This window comes from Cloeon dipterum, chromosome 4 (genome assembly GCF_949628265.1).
Source record: "Cloeon dipterum chromosome 4, ieCloDipt1.1, whole genome shotgun sequence".
NCBI classification, from domain to species: Eukaryota; Metazoa; Arthropoda; class Insecta; order Ephemeroptera; family Baetidae; genus Cloeon; species Cloeon dipterum.
Window position 1 is genome coordinate 4,107,963 of NC_088789.1, and position 18,409 is coordinate 4,126,371.

The window sequence follows — 18,409 nt, forward strand, 5'->3', positions numbered from 1 at the left end:
AAACTTTCCTGGCTGAGAAAATGTGTAGCTCTCATTGCAAATGACAAATGACTATATTTAGTTCACTTTCATTACAATTGTAGTATGTGCGAATCTAATTCATTACGACATTCTCTTCAACAGAAATAAGTACCGTAGGAACGCACTTAATGTTTTTCTGCGTTCTTCTGAAATAACTGAGAAAAAATTGGCTCACGCTCACGACTCGTCCCTTTTTTAGTAATGCTGTTTCAATAATTCAGCGTGTAATTGCCAAGCGGTCACTTCTCTGAAGGCTCAGCATGTCTTTGAAATGCACCGAGATCTAATGCCAATTTAGTGAAGCCGCCAGCGTGACAAAAGACGTGAAAATCGACTTTGTCGTGCGCTCACCATGCTTGATGACTGATTTGTAACCACTCTCTGCCTCTGCACCATACAATATAGTCTAAAAATTCCTAAGCCATTCTTGGGTAAAATAAATATGTTGCTAAATATAACCATCTTGTTGGGAATTAAGATAAAATCAAATCCTTCAAGTGTATGCAAATAATTTATGATCGCGGAAAACACTTGAAAACTTTTTGCTAACTTAATTATCAAACGCCACAGCAGATTATATTTTTAATAATATTATATTTTCTGAATTTTTTTGATAAATTTTTTCACTTATTTATGACCTAATTTTATTGAAAAAAAAAATATAATGAATGAATGGGTTAGTTTTTGTATTTGATTAGGAAAAAAGCAAAAAAGCTCCATACGCTGAATGGCCAAAATCCCCTAGCGCTCTTTTTTGGGCGAGGATGAATTCTGAACATTTAATATTACCGCGCCATCTGACACAGGAAAAACGAACTAATAGTGCAATAAAATTCAAAGGTGATGATTTGAGTCAGATGGTACGTCACGTCAACAGTAAAAGGGGCGTACCGATATCAGCGGTCAGTCCCACACAAGTCACATTATTTTTCCCTTCCCATTCTAATCACCCCAAGCCCCAAGCCAGACGTATGTATTATTTGCTTCCAATACTCTGAACAAATTAGCCATTTCCTTGGTTTTCAGGCTTTAGTCGCGGCAGCAGTGAAAAGAGAATCCCCGAGCCGAAATGTACGCGCCAGGGGTGAATTCGTCGACCACCCTGTCGTCGTCGTCGTCCTACAACAACGACAGGCCACCATCGGCTGAAGCTGTCGAAGTGGCCACTGACCCCGCTTCTGGAGGATTTTTCAATTCCGATTACAAGAAGTAATGTGTCTCCTTATTAAGTTTGGAAATATTACAATTCTCGATCACTCTCACACTTCTCTGCCCAAATAGTGTGCTTCCGGTTTTTTCTTATTCTTTTTTTCCCAGTTGTGAGTGAACAATTTTTTTGATTTTAGCGTACAATATTTGGGCAATGTTACTCAGTTTAATTTTATCCTTTAGACATGATGATCTGAAGCAGATGCTGGACAGCAACAAAGACAACCTCAAATTAGAAGCCATGAAAAGGATCATCGGCGTATGTTTTCTCGCGATTCTCACATTTTGTGCGAATCCAGTGTTACCTAGATCAATTTAGCACTAATTAAACAAACGATTTTAGATGGTGGCCAAGGGCCGAGAGGCATCAGACCTTTTCCCGGCGGTTGTCAAAAATGTTGTTTCAAAAAACATTGAGGTGAAAAAGCTAGTTTACGTCTACCTGGTCAGATACGCCGAGGAGCAACAGGACCTGGCCCTCCTCTCTATATCGACCTTCCAAAGGGCCTTAAAGGACCCCAACCAGTTGATCAGGGCCAGCGCTCTGAGGGTTCTTTCCTCCATCCGAGTGACCATGATCGTGCCCATTGTAATGCTAGCCATCAAAGATGCCGCCGCTGACATGTCTCCTTACGTCCGCAAAACCGCAGCGCATGCAATCCCCAAATTGTACAGGTGGTGCCAAACTGAAACCGATGAAATTTGTGCTCAATAATGATGACCCCGTATATTTTAGCTTGGACCAGGACCAAAAAGAAGAGTTAATTCAGGTCCTGGAGAAGCTCCTCTACGACAAAACTACTCTTGTGGTCGGATCTGCGGTCATGGCCTTTGAAGAGGTCTGTCCTGAGAGAATCGACCTGATTCACAAGAATTTCAGGAAGCTGTGCAGTTTGCTCGTGGACGTCGATGAATGGGGACAAGTTGTGATTATCAATATGCTGACCAGATATGCGCGGTCGCAGTTCACAGATCCAAACCTTCAAGTGAGCCTTGCATTATAAAATAACAGACTATGAATGTTTTAATCTTGCTAGGATGTAGATGAAGATGAGGAAAGCAAGAGACCGTTTTACGAGGACGAAAATGAGGTCGAAGAAGAGCAACAGGAGAAAAGGGCACCAACCCTTGATCCTGACCACCGCCTGCTCTTGAGAAGTGCAAAACCCCTTTTACAAAGTAGAAATGCAGCTGTAAGAGGGCTGAACTATATATAATTAGCGTTTTCATAATAATATTTCTCCTCAGGTTGTTTTGAGTGTGGCCCAACTGTACCACCACACAGCTCCAAGATCTGAAGTCCACCAAGTCGCGAAAGCTATGATCAGACTTCTGAGGTCGCACAGAGAAGTTCAGGACATTGTTCTGACCTCGATCGCAGCCACAGCAACCCGCAGAAAGGTTCGTTAACAGTGCCTATAGATTATTTTCATCTAAAGAATTCCTGGACACAGCTTCGAAAATTTTTGTAAAGTTGCTCTGCTGACCCAAAGCAATAAACAAAGCTGAACCTAAATGGTTATAAGTGCTAGATTGTGTATTTCAAGCTAGTTAGTTACATGAATCATCAAAAATCAATCAATCATAAAAAGTCATTATCTTGTGTTTCAGGTTATGTTTGAGCCATTCCTCAAGAGCTTTTTCGTCCGTTCAAGCGATGCAACGCACATCAAACTGCTAAAATTGGAAATTCTGACAAGCTTGGCAACTGAATCCAGCGTCGGAATTATCTTGAGAGAACTGCAGACCTATGTTGCTGCCCACGACCCTCCTTTTGTGGCTGCAGCCATCCAGGCTATTGGCAGGTGTGCGTCAAACATCAAGGAGGTCACCGACACCTGCTTGAATGGCCTCGTTTCTCTTCTTTCCAACAAAGACCGTGAGATTGTTATTTGCTTGTTTGTGTTGCAAAATCTTATTAAAATGAATGCAGAGGCTGTTGTCGCTGAGAGCGTTGTGGTGATCAAGAAGTTGCTGCAGACTCAGCCAAGCGCACACAGGGAGATAATCATTCAAATGGCCAAACTAGTGGATTCAGTCACTGTCCCGCAAGCCAGAGCTTCAATTCTGTGGCTTCTTGGAGAGTATTCTGAGCGAGTGCCTAAAATCGCACCTGATGTTCTTCGTAAGATGGCTAAAACTTTCACCAGTGAGGTGAGCAGCCCATTATTTCTTTAACCCAAGCTCAAAATATTTGTCCTCGATTTAATTTTTAGGAGGACATTGTAAAGCTGCAGGTCATGACTCTGGCTGTAAAATTGTGCCTGACCAACCCCAAACAAACAAAACTGCTTTGCCAGTATGTCCTTCAACTGGCCAAATATGACCAAAACTACGACTTGCGAGATCGTGCAAGATTTTTGCGCCACATAATTTTCCCCGCCGACGCTGAATCTGGCGGGCCCACGCGGCTTAGCAAACAAGCCAAGAAAATTTTCCTGGCTCCAAAGCCAGCTCCAGTCCCTGAATCTCATTTTAAAGGTTAGACGCTCAATTTGCCTTGTTGAAAATAAATAATATTGATTTTGGAAATTAATGTAGATCGAGAGCAATTCCAACTTGGCTCGCTTTCCCACTACATAAACACAAAGGCCAATGGTTACCAGGAATTGCCACCTTTCCCACTTGAAGCTCCTGACCCTAAAGCCAGAGACGTGGAAACTGAACCGCAAGTCATGGAGCAAGCACCGCTGTTCACCGCCAAGAAAGTTAGCAGCAAGAAGGACAGCACATTTTACTCAGATACTGAATCTCCAGGTAAATTTTGGCAGTCATTTATCAAGTTAACATTTCCTTGACATTTAGCAAGAGTTTAAACCACATCGTTTCACATTTTTATCTATTAATCATAAAAGTCTTTTGATCGTTGTTTTCCTTCCTTTAACTAGTCAAATGTTTATGTGTAACACACGTGTTTTTTTAGAAGATGAGTCTGAGGAAGATGAAAACAGTTCTGATGAAGACGACGATGATGATGAAGAGGAAGAGGCCTCGAGCAGTGATAAGGATGATGATGACAATGAGGATGAGGAAAGCAGTGGCTTGGAAGAAAAGCTGGTATGACCGCATTTTTTAAATTTTGTTTTTGGTTGACCTAACTTTAAAATTACTAGCCTATTAAGGTTGTGAAATCAACCGCAAAGCCCAAGAGTGACGAAGAGGAAGAGGAGGACGAAAGTGATGAGGAAGATAGCTCGTCAGAAAGTGTTTCTGATTCGGATTCTGAGGATGAATCCAGTGAACCTAGCAGCGTACCTAAAAAGCAAGTTCGCAATGCTAAACCAGCAAAAGAATCTACTCCTGTGGCAAAACCAAAATCGAACCTTGATCTTCTGCTTGATTTAGATGATGGTGTGTTTTGTCAATTAATATCAAAAGTTCTTTCTGTCATATTCTGTTTTCAGTTTCTCCAGCATTTACTCCAATCATGACGCCTTCTCTTGGAGGCTTTCTCACTCCAATGAGCACTCCATCTTCTCAAGTCAAGACCCAACTGTTTCCTGATATCCAGGTTTAAACCACAATTAATACTTTTCAATTTTATTCCATTAGAGGTCTCAGCCGCGAGATTTAAAGCGACGGCCGGTCATTTTCACTGGCGACTGGCGCGGCTGATGATATTTAAAATGTGAAGTTTGATAGTGCTTAATAGCCCGAATGGCCGGAAGACATTTTTCCTCCTGCTCTTTTTAGTTGTTGACTCTTTTTTGCCAGCTGATGGCTGCCCACATGACCCAAAATTTGCCGGCTGGCGCGGCGCAGCATGGTTGGCTGGGACTTCTTTATTCCATTATTTCAAACATGTCAATAGAGTTTTTAATTTTCTTTTACCTCAACAGCCTGCCAGTGCTGTCATCTCGCCAAATACTACTTCAGAGCTGTTGAACAAAATCAACTCTAATGGATTGGAAATCAAATACCGATTCACGCGCTCGCCTCACCTCTATTCACCCAGCATGGCTTCAGCTGAACTAACATTCCACAATCATGGGCCAGATGAGCTGACAGACATCAGAGTCGGTGAAAAAGTAGGCCACCACCTCTACAAGTATTTGTAGTTTTTGTTAAAAAGTAATTTTGTTTAGCCAACAAGTGGTGGCGTTTCCATACATGATTTTGCACCCATTCCTTCCCTCTCACCTGGATCATCTCTGATGGGCACTATCGGTGTTGATTTTGCTGATTCCACGCAGCCAGTCAATTTTGAAATAAAAATCGGCTCCGACAGAACGTACCCAGTTGCTCTGAAAGTTCCTGTTGGAGAGGTGATCAGAGCTGTCGCGATGTCTGAGGAATTATTTCTCAAGCAACAAGGTACGGTTTTTCGGCACAATCACAAAGAAGAAATTGAATAAAATTCCTTTAATTTGCAGGTGGTTTGCGAGGAATGAACGAAAACACTGCTAAATTGAGCTTAACTAAGCCTTGCACAGATTTGAAGAGTCTGACGAACAAGATTTTGACTGTTGCTAATCTTGGCGTGATACCAAACTCCGATTCTTCAACTCTGAGGTTTGTACTTTATATACATTTGTATACTTACCTGTTCAATATTAATTGATTATTGTAATATTTCAGATTCGCCGCGCAAACGCTTTCTTCAAAATCGACTGTACTTGTCTCTCTACTTTCATCGGATAATCAAAACCTAACCATCACTGTTAATTGTGAGAAAATGGTGATTGGATCGATGCTTATCACACAACTGAAAGCTTGCCTTGCTGATTAGTTATTTTGGAACATAACTGTATGCATTCCATTTGTGCAATCATATATTTCTCAATTTTAAATATTTAATTTTTGTTACAATGCCACAAAAGAAATTGTAAATATTGGCAAAGTGTGTGCAATTTATCTCAAAAATAAAATATACACAACACTATCGTTTAAACTCATTCATTTAATTGTATTCTTTATGAATTTTCCAATCAAGTTTTTCCACTGCTTAAGTTATAGCAACATTCACAACTTTCTCTGAAATTAGCAACATATATCCACATATTTTTTCACAACTTTAATAAGATCTAAATGCTCGCGAAAACCGCATTATATATTTATGGTTGCGTACACAAATTGTGGATTCATCCACAGAAACGTTTTGCAAGCTTTGGACCTTTTTAAGTTGTGGATTTGAAAAAAATGTGGTAGTTGCTAATTATTCACAAGCAGTATTAAAATTGTGGATGTGCGAAGTGCGAACTTTAGCATTATGCGCATTATGTCTTTCCTCAAAAAAGGTTTTCAGAAATTAACAAAAAATTGCAGATCAATATTAAAAGCAGTACACACAAGTACTTTACTATAATTATGTATAGTCATAGATTCAGATTGTATCTCATAATACATCACTGTAAGCTTTTTGCGGTAATTGTATTGTACTGCATACACATTTCCCGCTCAAAATTAAAATCTGAGGTAATGCTCCGCCCTCTACCCTCTCAATGCCAACAGAAGGCCAGTGTCAATTCAGTAGTTTGGCCAACATAAAAATATAAAATTTCGTCTTTTCATTATTTTTACAGATTTGAAGCAAGTGAAGGATTCAAGAAATTCCCAAAATCATGAATGTTAGTTTCAATACTGAAATTCTTAGCTTCTTATCTTGTGAAAAAATTTATTTTTATTAATTATTTCGTTTTGACCACGTCTGTCATGTTGCCGTACATTGTATTTTAAATTAACCCGCTACTTTGCCGCCATATTTACATCTGAAATCTGAACATCGTTAAGCGTGGCTAATCACACTAGAAAAAGGTTAGACTCTCAGCCAAATTTTCCGCTTTTTTGCCCTATTTAATCATATTTGAACTTTACATAAGGCAATACAAACTTTCTTTATGCATTGGTGACCAATTTCAATCCACACAAGCCGCTTAGAGAGGCTTTTTCAAAAGAATTTCCTCTTTCTCCACGGCCCCTTTAACACACTGACGTTTCAAATCAACTTGCTCTACTAACTTGTAACTTGAAAGTTTTCGTTACTTCTCGTCGTAAAAGCGTATCCAAGGGAAAAATTGAATTCTGCTAAACCAAGCACATCCTACAGTCATTAACTTATCCATGCGTGAACTCTCCTAGCTTCAAAGTTTCCCATTTAGCGAAGGTCATTCATTAGCGGCTTGTGCGGAAACGACAATAACAACTGCACTCACGTAACATTTTTCAGCAGCATTTACTACCCACATTCTTTCTTTCTTTTAAGTTAGTGAAGAGTTGATGATGAATGTTTTGATCTTATTTGAGTTATCTGCCCAGTTTACATGTAATTGTAATTCGTTTAAAAGAAACCCGTGTTATGGAACAATTCAAGGGCGTCTATGTTGTTGAGAGACCTTGTAAGATTGTATAACGACACGCCGACTCTCTCTATTCCCACAAACTCTCTTTTAAGGCATGAATTAATTAGAAATTGAATCTTGCATTGTCAGGAAAATGAGCAGCTCAGAGGAAGTCTCTTGGATCTCATGGTTTTGTGGTCTTAGAGGCAATGAATTCTTCTGCGAGGTGAGTGTGCCAATGTTACATAAAATGTCTAATGATTGTAAATCGAAACAATAGGTCGATGAAGACTACATTCAAGATAAATTTAACCTAACTGGCTTGAATGAGCAAGTTCCACACTACCGACAGGCTCTAGACATGATCTTAGACCTAGAGCCAGGTAATTAGTCTACTTATTTCATTGCTGATGGCAGACGAGTCCAAACTGTTCCACCTTTGGCTTTGTTTCTTACTTTCGACTCTTTGCTATTTAGATGACGAACTCGATGACAACCCAAACCAGTCGGACCTCATTGAACAGGCTGCAGAGATGCTCTACGGCCTCATCCATGCTCGCTACATTCTTACAAACCGAGGCATCGCCCAGATGATAGAAAAGTACCAAGCTGGTGACTTTGGTCACTGCCCCAGAGTCTACTGCGAGAGTCAGCCTATGTTGCCGATTGGTGAGAAATTAAGATGAATATTCATCTTCTGTTGTTCTGTTTTTATTTTAATTGAAGCATAGCTATTATCTTAACTTAGGGAATTACTGAGACATTCTAACTTTCACTCTTGTGCCAAAAATGATTTATAAATGCAGTATTTCCTTTCTAATTAGTTAATTTTCGTGAATATCTTAGCTGTGTTATTTGAATCACAAAATTATATTAAATTTTGCTCTAATTCTAATGCTATTATAATGCAATAGAAATGCAAATTTAATCATTTACATTTATTCAAAATTAAAACAACTGTCAATTAGAGATTCCAGTAGAAATGCTAATTATTGTTACTTAATTTATAAACTATAAATTTCATCCTTAGTGAAACATATGAATCAATTATTAATTTCTTTTGAAACTGATGTCAAACTCTTTATTATTGATGGTTTTTTTGTATGTATTGATGGTTAATTTTAAATTAGCATGCTAATGATGGATTTCTATTCCCTATAAGGCTTGTCAGATGTTCCTGGGGAAGCGATGGTGAAGTCGTATTGTCCTAAGTGCATGGATGTGTATACACCCAAGAGCTCACGCCACCACCACACAGACGGAGCCTACTTCGGGACTGGGTTCCCTCACATGCTATTCATGGTTCACCCAGAGTACAGGCCTAAGCGGCCCTCGAATCAGTTTGTGCCCAGGTACTCTCAATCAGATTCATTCAAATGGTAAACTGAGACTGAGCGTATGTTATTTCTCTTTGCAGGTTGTACGGTTTCAAGATTCACCCAATAGCTTACCAAATCCAACAGACGGCTGCCCTTAATTTCAAGACCCCACTGCGACTCAGCTACAACAACGGCAAACGTTAAGGGATTCTAATAGCAAGACCTTGTTTCTGAAATTACCCATTGATGAATAGTAATTCTACATGGGGGCATTACCTTGTTTTTTTCCAACTTAATTTCGACGTTGCATCTGCGTCTGGCAGGGTACGCCGCTGCATTCCTCTTAAAGGAACTATTCCAGACACCTAACCCAGTGTAAATTTGCCAAAAAGGTTTGCTCTGGCCTGCCTTGTCAGATTCACAGAGTGACCATCACTTCCATCTATTTCGGTTTGCGATTAAAATATTTCCAAATCACTTCTACTACATTTCAGTTTCAAAGCGCCCCATTTAAATATTATAATCGATCCTGTTAATTATCTCTTCAAGTTGTGCATGCCTGTTTGGGATGTTGCGTTAAGCGTTTTACTTTGAAAATATCTGTGCATTTGTGTCTTGCGACATCCCTCGCCGAGAGAGTGGTTCCAATTTGATATCTCGCGGTGCTAATTAGCACATTGGTCCCATTTCACACAGGACAGTCGGTTACTTAACAGAATTAAGATTTGTACGCGCCCACCTGACTGTTCCTGCTTGAGTTTGAGCGGTTCCGTTTTCTTCTGGTTAAATGTTGGCAGAGAGGATGCGTGTTTTTTATTCGGGAGGTTGAACATTCTTTAGAGTGGTGCACTGCCAAAGAATATTCAATCTCACAAGAATTCATTTTGTGGTAACGTGTGAAATTTCGAGTGCTGAGATTGACCAAACCATGGGCTCAAGATTTTGTCAATGGCTCAGTGCGAAGTATAACATTCTGCAGCTCAGAAGTGTTGGATGAACGAACTATAAATGTATCAATAAGAAAAAATGTAAATCTGCATTTGCACCTCTTGGTAAGGATAAAAGATTTTTCTTGGACAAAAGCAAATGCTTAGTTCCACCAGTAGATGCCAACTCATTCTCATTATGATCTTTGAAATCTCTGTTGTCTTTTTCATTAAAAAAATGCTGGTGTTTGCTGCGTTGAGAAAAATCCATGTTAAAAAATAGATGGAAATTCGTTGATGACGTCATCATTAACTGAAATCTTGTACGTTTAGGCTTTAATTAATAAATTTCTTGAATATGATAATTTAACATGCTCGGTATTTCTTCACTAAATAATGACATTGAAATAGAAACACTTTTAGTACAAATTTCTGTTTATTTGAAAATACAAGGAATGGCTATAACGCTATTGATAAATTTAGTTTTTCAGTTATCACAACCAAATCCAATTTCATTGAGTTTGCAAAGTTTTTATACCAATCGGACACAAAGCACCAATAAGAAAACTTTCACATAGTTTCAAACATGGCTTTTTAACGCAAGGCGATTCAATTGTGCTGCAAATAACAAGACTCAAAAAATGAGAATTAAATGCAATATTCCCATAACATAGCTTTATAATTATGTATGATAAAGAGCACAATTGATTTGGGGTACGGTTAGAAATCATATTTAATATGAAGGATAGTAGAGAAGAGAAATAATTGTTTTAACACTTCTGACCACACAAAATTTGTGTGACAGGGTGAATGGGTCCAGGTCGTTAGCGATTACTCATCTCTACCACCCTTGATGCACTGGAATCTTAGGGAGTGGCAGGTTACTTTCCCATGAAGAAGCGATAGAGGATTGTCGCGATAATTCCCAAAGTCACAGGAATCAACCAAGACCGGAATGAGCTGAAATGAGCACCAAAATGCGATTTGATTAAATGCGTCCACAAGTAGTTAAAAATAGCCAACAACAAGCATGATATGTGATAAAAGATTGATGTGCTTTAGGCTGCGATTAATAAGACTTGAGATATTATAAACTACAAGTAACTGGTACTTCAAGATATGACATCAAATGTATAACAAATTGCGGCTAGCAGCAAACACACCTGCCGTTGCCATCTTCAGAATCCCAGGAGCGACTTTCTTTTGCTGGAGGCTGCTTCCTATCCTCCTGAAAAATTATATTTTTACTGTGGGCCCAGTTCATGTTGGTCTTGGTCCTAATCTTACTTCCACAAGTTCTCCGATTTTGTACTGTTTCATCAAATCCCTAGCATCAGAAGAATGGCCTACATCTTCAAAAGATTCTGTTGCATCTCGACCAGCTTGCTCTAACAGTACTTCTTCACCGCCTGGATGCTGTAAAGTGATAATTTAAAATAGCAATATTAAGTACATAATTAATAAAGTAACACAAAGAATGGAGACAACCCAAGAAGCAAAACTGATCCAAATATTTATTTTAAGCGTTGATAATATTTTTAGTAGAATTTGTTAGAAAGCATAATTGCTTGGAAATATAATTCAAAAATCATCTAAATATTCCTAACAAGCAACATTTTGGGAATAGTATTTAAAAATTTATTTAAAAATATTTCCTGTAAACATTTTTAAGGCATAATAAAAATATAACTGAATGCGTGTTGAATCTAAAAAAATAGAATTGTAGATAAAACCACCATGGTCCTTCTCACGGAATTCCCGTGAATATTACCTTCTAATTTTATTGTTTTGAAGTTGATTGGAAATTCATATAATTAACTTAAATTTATCACTACCCTAAATTCCATAATTCCATTGAGCATAGATGATCAATGCGATTATTTAGAGCGAGCAGGCTTAGCATACGTGCGTAACCTTGAACGTGACTAATGGATTTCCGAGTGGTATAATTATAACACATATCTTGACTTGCAAGTTTCTACAGTGTTTTCTCCTTTATATTTACCTCATTAAGAAATGCGGTGACATCGTAAACTCCATTATCAATAACTAGCCATGTGCTTTTTGCGTCATTGTTCTTGGACACTTCTTCGCGGGTAAATAGCTTCTCGGACATTTTTCCTGCTGAAATTTTAAGTAAGAAATGAGTTTAGAGACTCGCCTATAGCGTTGGTGACAGAAATGACCGAATGATTTAATGCTGAATGAGACCAATCGTGACTTCGGTCGGCGATCAAGATGAAGATAAGTAAACTGAAGATGTGATAAGAAGAGGGCATGGAAAATGTGACTTACCGCACACAAAGCGATTTCAAAACAGCGAAGAGTTCTGTAGAGGCCGTAGTCAGCAGTGATGGCCCAGGCCCTGCCCCTTCATAAATTTCAAGGCTGACAACATAACCCACTAGAGTGAAGTCAGCCACTTCTTAACCAATTCTAGTGTTAATGGCACTTGTAAATAATTATGAAATCACACTGGCTCAAGTGATTCTGATGAGCAATATCCCTGTTGAAAAGTTCTTTGTCTTTTAAAACTGTAGCTTTTCCAAATGCAAAAGTAGGCAGATACGTATATAATTATAAAATAAACAGACTTAACTAACTAAGTTATTTTTATTTAACAAAAAAGCTGTAAAAAGTTGTATTTTGATTAATAATATTAAATATCTTTAAAATTCCTCAGCCCAATTTTTGCATCGGTAAAAGAAATGGGATGGCTTGACCACTGACATTATGTCCTCTTTGGAATCAATGACGCATTTTAACAAAAAATTGCAGGCTTTAGAAGGTCGGTCGCCACAACTTAGAAGGGAGCTTTTCATGTGTTCATGCAGCTGGTACTGGTCTAACAGCTCAAGAAGCGGCTTTTCTGCCATCCGGACGAAAGGGCAGCCACCGGCGGATCCAGGAGCAAGAAGGCTCCCCTGAAAAGAACAATTATTATAATTCGTGGCAAGAATAGAAATATAAGAAATAAGCACCTGTAAATTCAAGCAGGCAGGCGCGGCGTAGTTGGTGCGAGCGCCTTCCAGTCCGTACAAGTGGCGAATGCTGTACACATACCTCCGCTCATCTTTCTGCCAAGAGTGGCTGCAATTTGCTCCGCACTTTGAGGCAGGCGTGCTGTACTCTCGGCGCCAGAAGTCTATCGCCTCCTTCACAGGCATGCCCACCTCCTAATAATATACATAGAAATTAGGATATAACAATTAATTCACCCCTAAATGAGATGATTAAACAAGATGCAGAGAACCCTGGAGCCCCTAAATTTGCACCTAATTTGAAAATGGTCACAAGAGGAAATTTCGCAACATTTATTTCTGGATTATTTATGAAAAGCGCCAAAATTAGTTGTCCTCCGCTGGCGCCGCTACCTCCAGCCCCTTTTCTAACCTAATTAGGCGTGGAAAGTGCCGCCATACAAATTAATAGCTCACAATCTACAAATTTGTTGAAATTTGATTCATAGAGAATAGTTGTTTAGTTAAAACTAGAGACCTCAGCCAGCCGCGCTGCGCAGGCCAGCAAATTTTAGGTCACGTGGGCAGCCGCCAGCTGCCAAGAATCTTGCTAAGCTGCGCTAGCCGCCAGTGTAAAATGATCAAACATTAAAAGTGCAGGAGAAACATGTTAGGACCGTAAAGCACTATCAAACTTAGTGTTTAAATTATTGTCAGCCGCACCAGCCACCGGAGAAATGGCTAGCCATCACCGCTAGGCAAGAAATTCGGCAAAGCCAGTCCTGCCAGCCGCCGCATTAATTCTCGCGGCTGAGACCTCCAGTTAAAACTCATTCACAGCTATAGTTTATATTTAGATCATTCAAAGGAAAGGCAACCTTAAGAAAAAGAGTTAGCTGGACTCTGGCATGGTGAGGGAGTCGGTGGTGTTGTTTAAGCTGCTTAAGCAAAGCGCTTGCACATGGCGGAAACAGCTTTTTCCGTTCCTCAAGATTGTCGCAAGTCAGGTGCTCTCCAATTTCTTGGCTACTAGAACCGATGAAGGTGATTGGTCTTTGCTGGTGATTTCATGTAGTCAGTGCTAAATTAGCAGGACAGGAATGATAATTTACCATGTATTTGGCCTCAATCAAGGAGGAGAGGTGGCGGAGACGAGAGTCTTGCCGCGCCAGGCCGCATCCTGCCTTTCCTAGGTCTTCGTAGCCATGCAGCAAATGCATGTGGAAAACGCAGGACAGTAGGCCCGCCCACTGGCTGCAGTTGACCCAAGCATAGCCACCGGTCAGTTTAACGAGTCTTTGCGAAATCAGCGGCAGACACGACTTGAAAGGAACTGGAATAGAATATTACCACATTGAATTTATGTTAAAATTAAGTTCGCGCGGAAGGTTATGGAATTTTAATTTGGTCAATTTAAGAATGGAAATTAATTCTCCTTGCAAAACTTAAAAATTTATCTTCCTGACCGTACAAGCAAATGGGGAATGAATTTCTACTTCCATCTTGGGAATTTTTCCAATATTTAATTCTTTCCATACATTATTACTCTGGGTTGGCTCCAGGTTTGTGTACAAAATTGTCAATTTTTTCCATCAATTATTAATATTTAAAAATATTTTAAATTTTAGTTTGGAAAGTTAAAAATTTTAGCAAATTGAGTGAGAATGAATTATCTACCTATGATTTTGTGCTCGGAACAGTCGCTTGGGTGGTTCACCGCAAAAGTATGCTGCAAGGGATCCAAGCCTCTTTTCTTGCCGGACAGCTTTTGGAAAATGTCTTTACATTGAAGCAGATATTGTCTACTGCTATTATCCAAAGACCTGAAGTCAAGAATTTCATCGACGTGCCTCAGACTCGTAGCAAGCAATTCGCTCACTTCTAGGTGGTCACATAGTTTCAGTCTTTTCTTGAATAACTCGCATTCCCCTTTGACCACAAAGTTTTTGAGCAGCGCCGATGACGATGTTACCAGTCTGGAAGTGTTGAAGGAATACAATATGTCGTATAATTCATGAATCGGGGGTAGATGAGCTTTATTAATACCTTAGCAAATAATGCGACGCACGGTCTATGGCGGTGCCTTCATTAAAATATTGCACTTTGATCCCTACTGGCGGTCTATCATCTATCACAGAAGTTATAAGTAGCATCCTTTGTTGGACACAGTCCATTAAGTCATCCAGCTCCATAAGTCCTCTGGGTGGCTTCCAGTAAAATGTCATTTTTAGCGATAGGGGTCTGAAACAATTATATTATTTCATACACTTCTTGTATCTATCTACATGCATAAATTTTACATAATTAATGCATAATATATGTGTACCCTTTAAATACATACCTTTCGTTCAAAAGGTTAGAGAAAATTGTCTCTAAAAATTAAGTATCATAATATGCAGCGAATATAAAGCCAATATGCACTTCTTCATGCCGTTGTACTGTTTCAGCCAGTTTCATTACAGCCTCAAGTTTGCAGCAGGTTTGAGTTCAGCTGTTTCTTGTTTATGTATGTATATGATTTTTTCGATTTTGGTAGCGAGCAGGATACAGGAGAGGAGAGGAGAAGTCTTACAGTTTACTCCCACAAAAACAATTACTCATACATATATTAATAAAAATGAGTCATTTCATGCTAATAGAATTGACAAAAAAATTAGCTATATAGCAGTGAAAGAAATAATATTGTACGGAAATTAAAAACAACTTTGTAAATTAATAGAGTGATCAAACTCCGTTCCGTACACCCAGTGATCAAAACGGCTTGAAAAATGTAGCCACCTTCACATCTTCACAGCAGACTACAGACTAGGAACCAGCTTGGTCAAAGTTAATGGTTTGAACGGGTTTGAAATATTTTTTAAACAAAAATTGGTATTATTTGTGATGGAACTATAATATTTACCGAAATCATTGATTTTTCAAATTATAAAACTGCAAAATACTTCACTAAATTTACGACATCAAGAAGTCAAAAATATTTTTTTACAAATTTTGTTGGCAACAGATGTTATTGTAGCCAATCGTGCTGTGGAAAGCAGCTCACCGCAGAAAAGAAGGGAAGTCGTGCACCAAGGAGAGGGCAGGTACTTTTGAATAAGTTTTTTGTTCAATTTTTGTCAGCGCATTCGAGGGAAATGAGGTAAGAAAAAAGGTCTGCCCTCGCGCTCATGAATAATAGATTGCTTCCAGGGACCCCGGAGTTCAGCCTTTTATGTGACATTGCTGAAAAGCTTTACGCAGTTATAAAGATGGGTGACGAAGATGAGGCAGCTCTCCAGAACGTCCAGAACAAACTCTCGAATGTACTTCGATTTTCCAAGAGAAAAGGGGGTGATCAGCTCTGCAGGGACGATTTTGATGCTGGTCCAGCAAGTTTTGATGTTATTGAACCAGGACTACTACTGGGTATGTGTGCTAGGTTTTTTACCAACAGTTTTTATTAAAACAAAAAATTCAAATTTGCATTATTAATTCCTCCACAGGTAATCTAACAACAGCTCTGGACCTAGAAACCCTCGATTTGCATGGGGTTAATAACATTCTTACTGTCGATTCGGTGCCGTTGCCCCGTTCAATCACTGATATTCAACACATAAAGACTAAATTTATACAAGGTATGTTTTTTATTTGCATTAATCGATTTTAGAAATAAATCTGATTATTAATGGTCATTTCCAGTGACAGACAATGAAAAGGAAGCACTTATTCTACACTTTGATGATGGGGTTAACTTCATTAGCCAGGCGATGGAGTCGGGAGTCGTCCTTGTGCACTGGTAATTTTTTTATTCTGCTTTAATTAACACTTGTTAAGTTTTTTCACCGCTAGCTACTACGGTGTTTCAAGGAGTGCAACTCTTGTGTTGGCCTACATAATGAAAAAATATGGTATTGACTTTGATGAAGCGATGGAAAGGTAAGCTACAAACTCATTTGACATACCAAATAATATTATTTTATTATAGGATTTTGGAAAAAAGAAGATTTGTTAGACCAAATCCAGGATTTGAAGCTCAACTTCGACTCTACGCTGAAATGGGCTGGCAAATCGACCCTAAACACACAAAATACAAGTACTTCAGACTCTCTATAGCTTCTGACAAAGTGCGGAAAGGTACAGACTCGAAATACTCTGTATTATTTTTTACTGACAAGCAGTCTTATTTGTAATTTGCAGCTAAAATTTTACCACAAGACTGTCTTGATGTAGTGAAGCCCGACCCATTCTTAACCACACTGCATCCTGAACCCTTGGTGTACCGTTGTCGGCACTGCAGGTGAGTTAGATGTTTGTTCCCGCAACAAATTTGTAATTAATTGATCTTAGGAGGACCATAGCGTCTGCCTCTAATGTTTTCCCGCACCAAATAGCGACAGATAGCATCACGTGGCAAGCAAAACGGGTTAATAGTGTCAAACGGAAAGCGAGCAGTGATCCTCTGGTTCTGCAGTCGGCTGCGGACTCTGAGATTGGCGGGAAAACGTGTTCTGCTACGCTGTTTGTCGAGCCACTGGCCTGGATGCTTCCCACGATTAGCCACCAGCCGCAGGGAAAGCTGCTCTGTCCCAAATGCAAAGTCAAACTCGGGGCTTACTCCTGGCTTTCAGGTAATTAATCTTGAACAAGTAATTTGACATTTACAGTTGCTTTGTGCTTCAGGTTGCCAGTGTCCTTGCGGGGTAAAGCAGGCGCCAGCGTTTTATCTTGTTCCTTCAAAGCTGGATTGGTGTACAATGGTGCAGAACCTCCAAATGACTGTCTAGTCTCGCAATTTAAAGAATCGTGTTCCTCAACTTCCCGGTATTATTGCATTTTAAGATTATTAATATATCTTGTGATAGTGTTATTTTTAAAATTAATTTTAAATTAGGGTGATGACCAAGATAAAATTTGCTTTCACGATGTTTTTATTGACTCTGAAAGTCTGAGATCACAAAAGTACTGTCCTGTCCAGTCCACTCCATAAGTAAGGCAGCATTTTGAAGAGATTTTAGGGTTAAGTTAACATTCTGGACCAGTTCTTTCTAAGGCCTAGTTTCTAATGTGGACTCATTCCACGTCATTTATAATAATAAGCTGCGCTCTAATGAATAATGTAATAATTATTCTTATTTTTTATTGTTAGTTGACGGACCCGATTTGCCTAAAATGCCAAAATTCGATCAGAATATAAAATAATAAGCTCAGATTTTTAATATGCCTTGCAATCCATTGTGGCAGCTGTTTAACGTGTTTGTCAAAAATACTCAAATTGGTTTGTTAAATACGCGCGACTTGCATCAGTATAAATATGAAAATATCAGGGCTTGTAATTTTTCTTTTGCATTTTTTGCGCTTTAGAGCTTTAATAAGATGAGGCCAACGACAAACTATTCCTTTATAAGCAAATTTGCAATCTTCTTCCTGATGTGCATAAATGCTTTGTACGCTTTTTGCGCCAGCAATTGTTATCAGTAGCTGCTCCAAATTAATAGGTGAGTTTCTGTTGGAAATATGATAAAATCACTCCTAAAATAAATCGTGTAGAAAAATAAAGTACATAGTGCAAACTGTTCAATTGACAGATTTTTATTGACTCTTAAAATCATTTGACGCAAAGCTGAAAAAAGTGAAATTGAAAGTGTATAGTATGAGCCTGAAAAAAATGAGATACCAGCGCATGTTACACATAGCAATCGGTCACGCGGAGTGCAGCT

At 39.0% G+C, this 18,409-nt stretch overlaps 5 protein-coding genes across 5 annotated transcripts; 3 read left to right on the forward strand and 2 right to left on the reverse strand.

Moving 5' to 3' along the window:
* Positions 1 to 890: 890 nt before the first annotated feature.
* Positions 891 to 6,125, forward strand: rb (adaptor related protein complex 3 subunit ruby). Its single transcript, XM_065489120.1, has 18 exons — positions 891 to 990; positions 1,048 to 1,230; positions 1,414 to 1,489; positions 1,574 to 1,905; positions 1,967 to 2,216; positions 2,268 to 2,423; positions 2,479 to 2,631; positions 2,842 to 3,109; positions 3,164 to 3,384; positions 3,447 to 3,711; positions 3,772 to 3,987; positions 4,154 to 4,287; positions 4,344 to 4,581; positions 4,635 to 4,741; positions 5,070 to 5,258; positions 5,316 to 5,544; positions 5,604 to 5,742; positions 5,809 to 6,125. The coding sequence occupies exons 2-18, from the start codon at positions 1,091 to 1,093 to the stop codon at positions 5,957 to 5,959; spliced, it is 3,264 nt and encodes a 1,087-aa protein (XP_065345192.1). The 5' UTR covers positions 891 to 990; positions 1,048 to 1,090; the 3' UTR covers positions 5,960 to 6,125.
* A 746-nt stretch (positions 6,126 to 6,871) lies between these two features.
* CkIIbeta (casein kinase II subunit beta) lies at positions 6,872 to 10,123 on the forward strand. Its single transcript, XM_065487569.1, has 6 exons — positions 6,872 to 6,984; positions 7,659 to 7,734; positions 7,789 to 7,891; positions 7,986 to 8,177; positions 8,671 to 8,860; positions 8,926 to 10,123. Exons 2-6 carry the CDS (start codon positions 7,663 to 7,665, stop codon positions 9,029 to 9,031), a joined length of 663 nt encoding a protein of 220 aa, XP_065343641.1. The 5' UTR covers positions 6,872 to 6,984; positions 7,659 to 7,662; the 3' UTR covers positions 9,032 to 10,123.
* A 47-nt stretch (positions 10,124 to 10,170) lies between these two features.
* LOC135941831 (cytochrome b5) lies at positions 10,171 to 12,188 on the reverse strand. Its single transcript, XM_065487570.1, has 5 exons — positions 12,049 to 12,188; positions 11,759 to 11,877; positions 11,041 to 11,169; positions 10,917 to 10,981; positions 10,171 to 10,713 (listed from the first exon to the last, which is right to left on the reverse strand). Exons 2-5 carry the CDS (start codon positions 11,867 to 11,869, stop codon positions 10,635 to 10,637), a joined length of 384 nt encoding a protein of 127 aa, XP_065343642.1. The 5' UTR covers positions 11,870 to 11,877; positions 12,049 to 12,188; the 3' UTR covers positions 10,171 to 10,634.
* An 82-nt stretch (positions 12,189 to 12,270) lies between these two features.
* Positions 12,271 to 15,216, reverse strand: LOC135941828 (uncharacterized). The gene is made up of 7 exons (XM_065487567.1): positions 15,055 to 15,216; positions 14,760 to 14,954; positions 14,391 to 14,689; positions 13,826 to 14,046; positions 13,592 to 13,771; positions 12,735 to 12,929; positions 12,271 to 12,677 (listed from the first exon to the last, which is right to left on the reverse strand). Exons 2-7 carry the CDS (start codon positions 14,936 to 14,938, stop codon positions 12,423 to 12,425), a joined length of 1,329 nt encoding a protein of 442 aa, XP_065343639.1. The 5' UTR covers positions 14,939 to 14,954; positions 15,055 to 15,216; the 3' UTR covers positions 12,271 to 12,422.
* On the forward strand, positions 14,678 to 18,270 carry MKP-4 (MAPK Phosphatase 4). The gene is made up of 10 exons (XM_065487568.1): positions 14,678 to 14,695; positions 15,718 to 15,852; positions 15,903 to 16,118; positions 16,196 to 16,327; positions 16,392 to 16,488; positions 16,542 to 16,628; positions 16,678 to 16,826; positions 16,890 to 16,989; positions 17,040 to 17,320; positions 17,373 to 18,270. Exons 3-10 carry the CDS (start codon positions 15,962 to 15,964, stop codon positions 17,474 to 17,476), a joined length of 1,107 nt encoding a protein of 368 aa, XP_065343640.1. The 5' UTR covers positions 14,678 to 14,695; positions 15,718 to 15,852; positions 15,903 to 15,961; the 3' UTR covers positions 17,477 to 18,270.
* Positions 18,271 to 18,409: the final 139 nt, after the last annotated feature.

Coding starts and splice junctions, on each gene's coding strand:
- CkIIbeta (XM_065487569.1), top strand. CDS start 7,663: ATGAGCAGCTCAGAGGAAGTCTCTTGGATCTCATGGTTTTGTGGTCTT. Junction 7,735..7,788: donor GCAATGAATTCTTCTGCGAG/GTGAGTGTGCCA, acceptor TCGAAACAATAG/GTCGATGAAGACTACATTCA. Junction 8,178..8,670: donor TCAGCCTATGTTGCCGATTG/GTGAGAAATTAA, acceptor ATTCCCTATAAG/GCTTGTCAGATGTTCCTGGG.
- LOC135941831 (XM_065487570.1), bottom strand. CDS start 11,869: ATGTCCGAGAAGCTATTTACCCGCGAAGAAGTGTCCAAGAACAATGAC. Junction 11,170..11,758: donor TCACCGCATTTCTTAATGAG/GTAAATATAAAG, acceptor ATCACTTTACAG/CATCCAGGCGGTGAAGAAGT. Junction 10,982..11,040: donor AAATCGGAGAACTTGTGGAA/GTAAGATTAGGA, acceptor ATAATTTTTCAG/GAGGATAGGAAGCAGCCTCC.
- LOC135941828 (XM_065487567.1), bottom strand. CDS start 14,938: ATGACATTTTACTGGAAGCCACCCAGAGGACTTATGGAGCTGGATGAC. Junction 12,930..13,591: donor AGCTAACTCTTTTTCTTAAG/GTTGCCTTTCCT, acceptor GTATATTATTAG/GAGGTGGGCATGCCTGTGAA. Junction 12,678..12,734: donor CTGCCTGCTTGAATTTACAG/GTGCTTATTTCT, acceptor TGTTCTTTTCAG/GGGAGCCTTCTTGCTCCTGG.
- rb (XM_065489120.1), top strand. CDS start 1,091: ATGTACGCGCCAGGGGTGAATTCGTCGACCACCCTGTCGTCGTCGTCG. Junction 1,490..1,573: donor CCATGAAAAGGATCATCGGC/GTATGTTTTCTC, acceptor AAACGATTTTAG/ATGGTGGCCAAGGGCCGAGA. Junction 4,288..4,343: donor GTGGCTTGGAAGAAAAGCTG/GTATGACCGCAT, acceptor TAAAATTACTAG/CCTATTAAGGTTGTGAAATC.
- MKP-4 (XM_065487568.1), top strand. CDS start 15,962: ATGGGTGACGAAGATGAGGCAGCTCTCCAGAACGTCCAGAACAAACTC. Junction 16,119..16,195: donor TGAACCAGGACTACTACTGG/GTATGTGTGCTA, acceptor ATTCCTCCACAG/GTAATCTAACAACAGCTCTG. Junction 16,990..17,039: donor TACCGTTGTCGGCACTGCAG/GTGAGTTAGATG, acceptor AATTGATCTTAG/GAGGACCATAGCGTCTGCCT.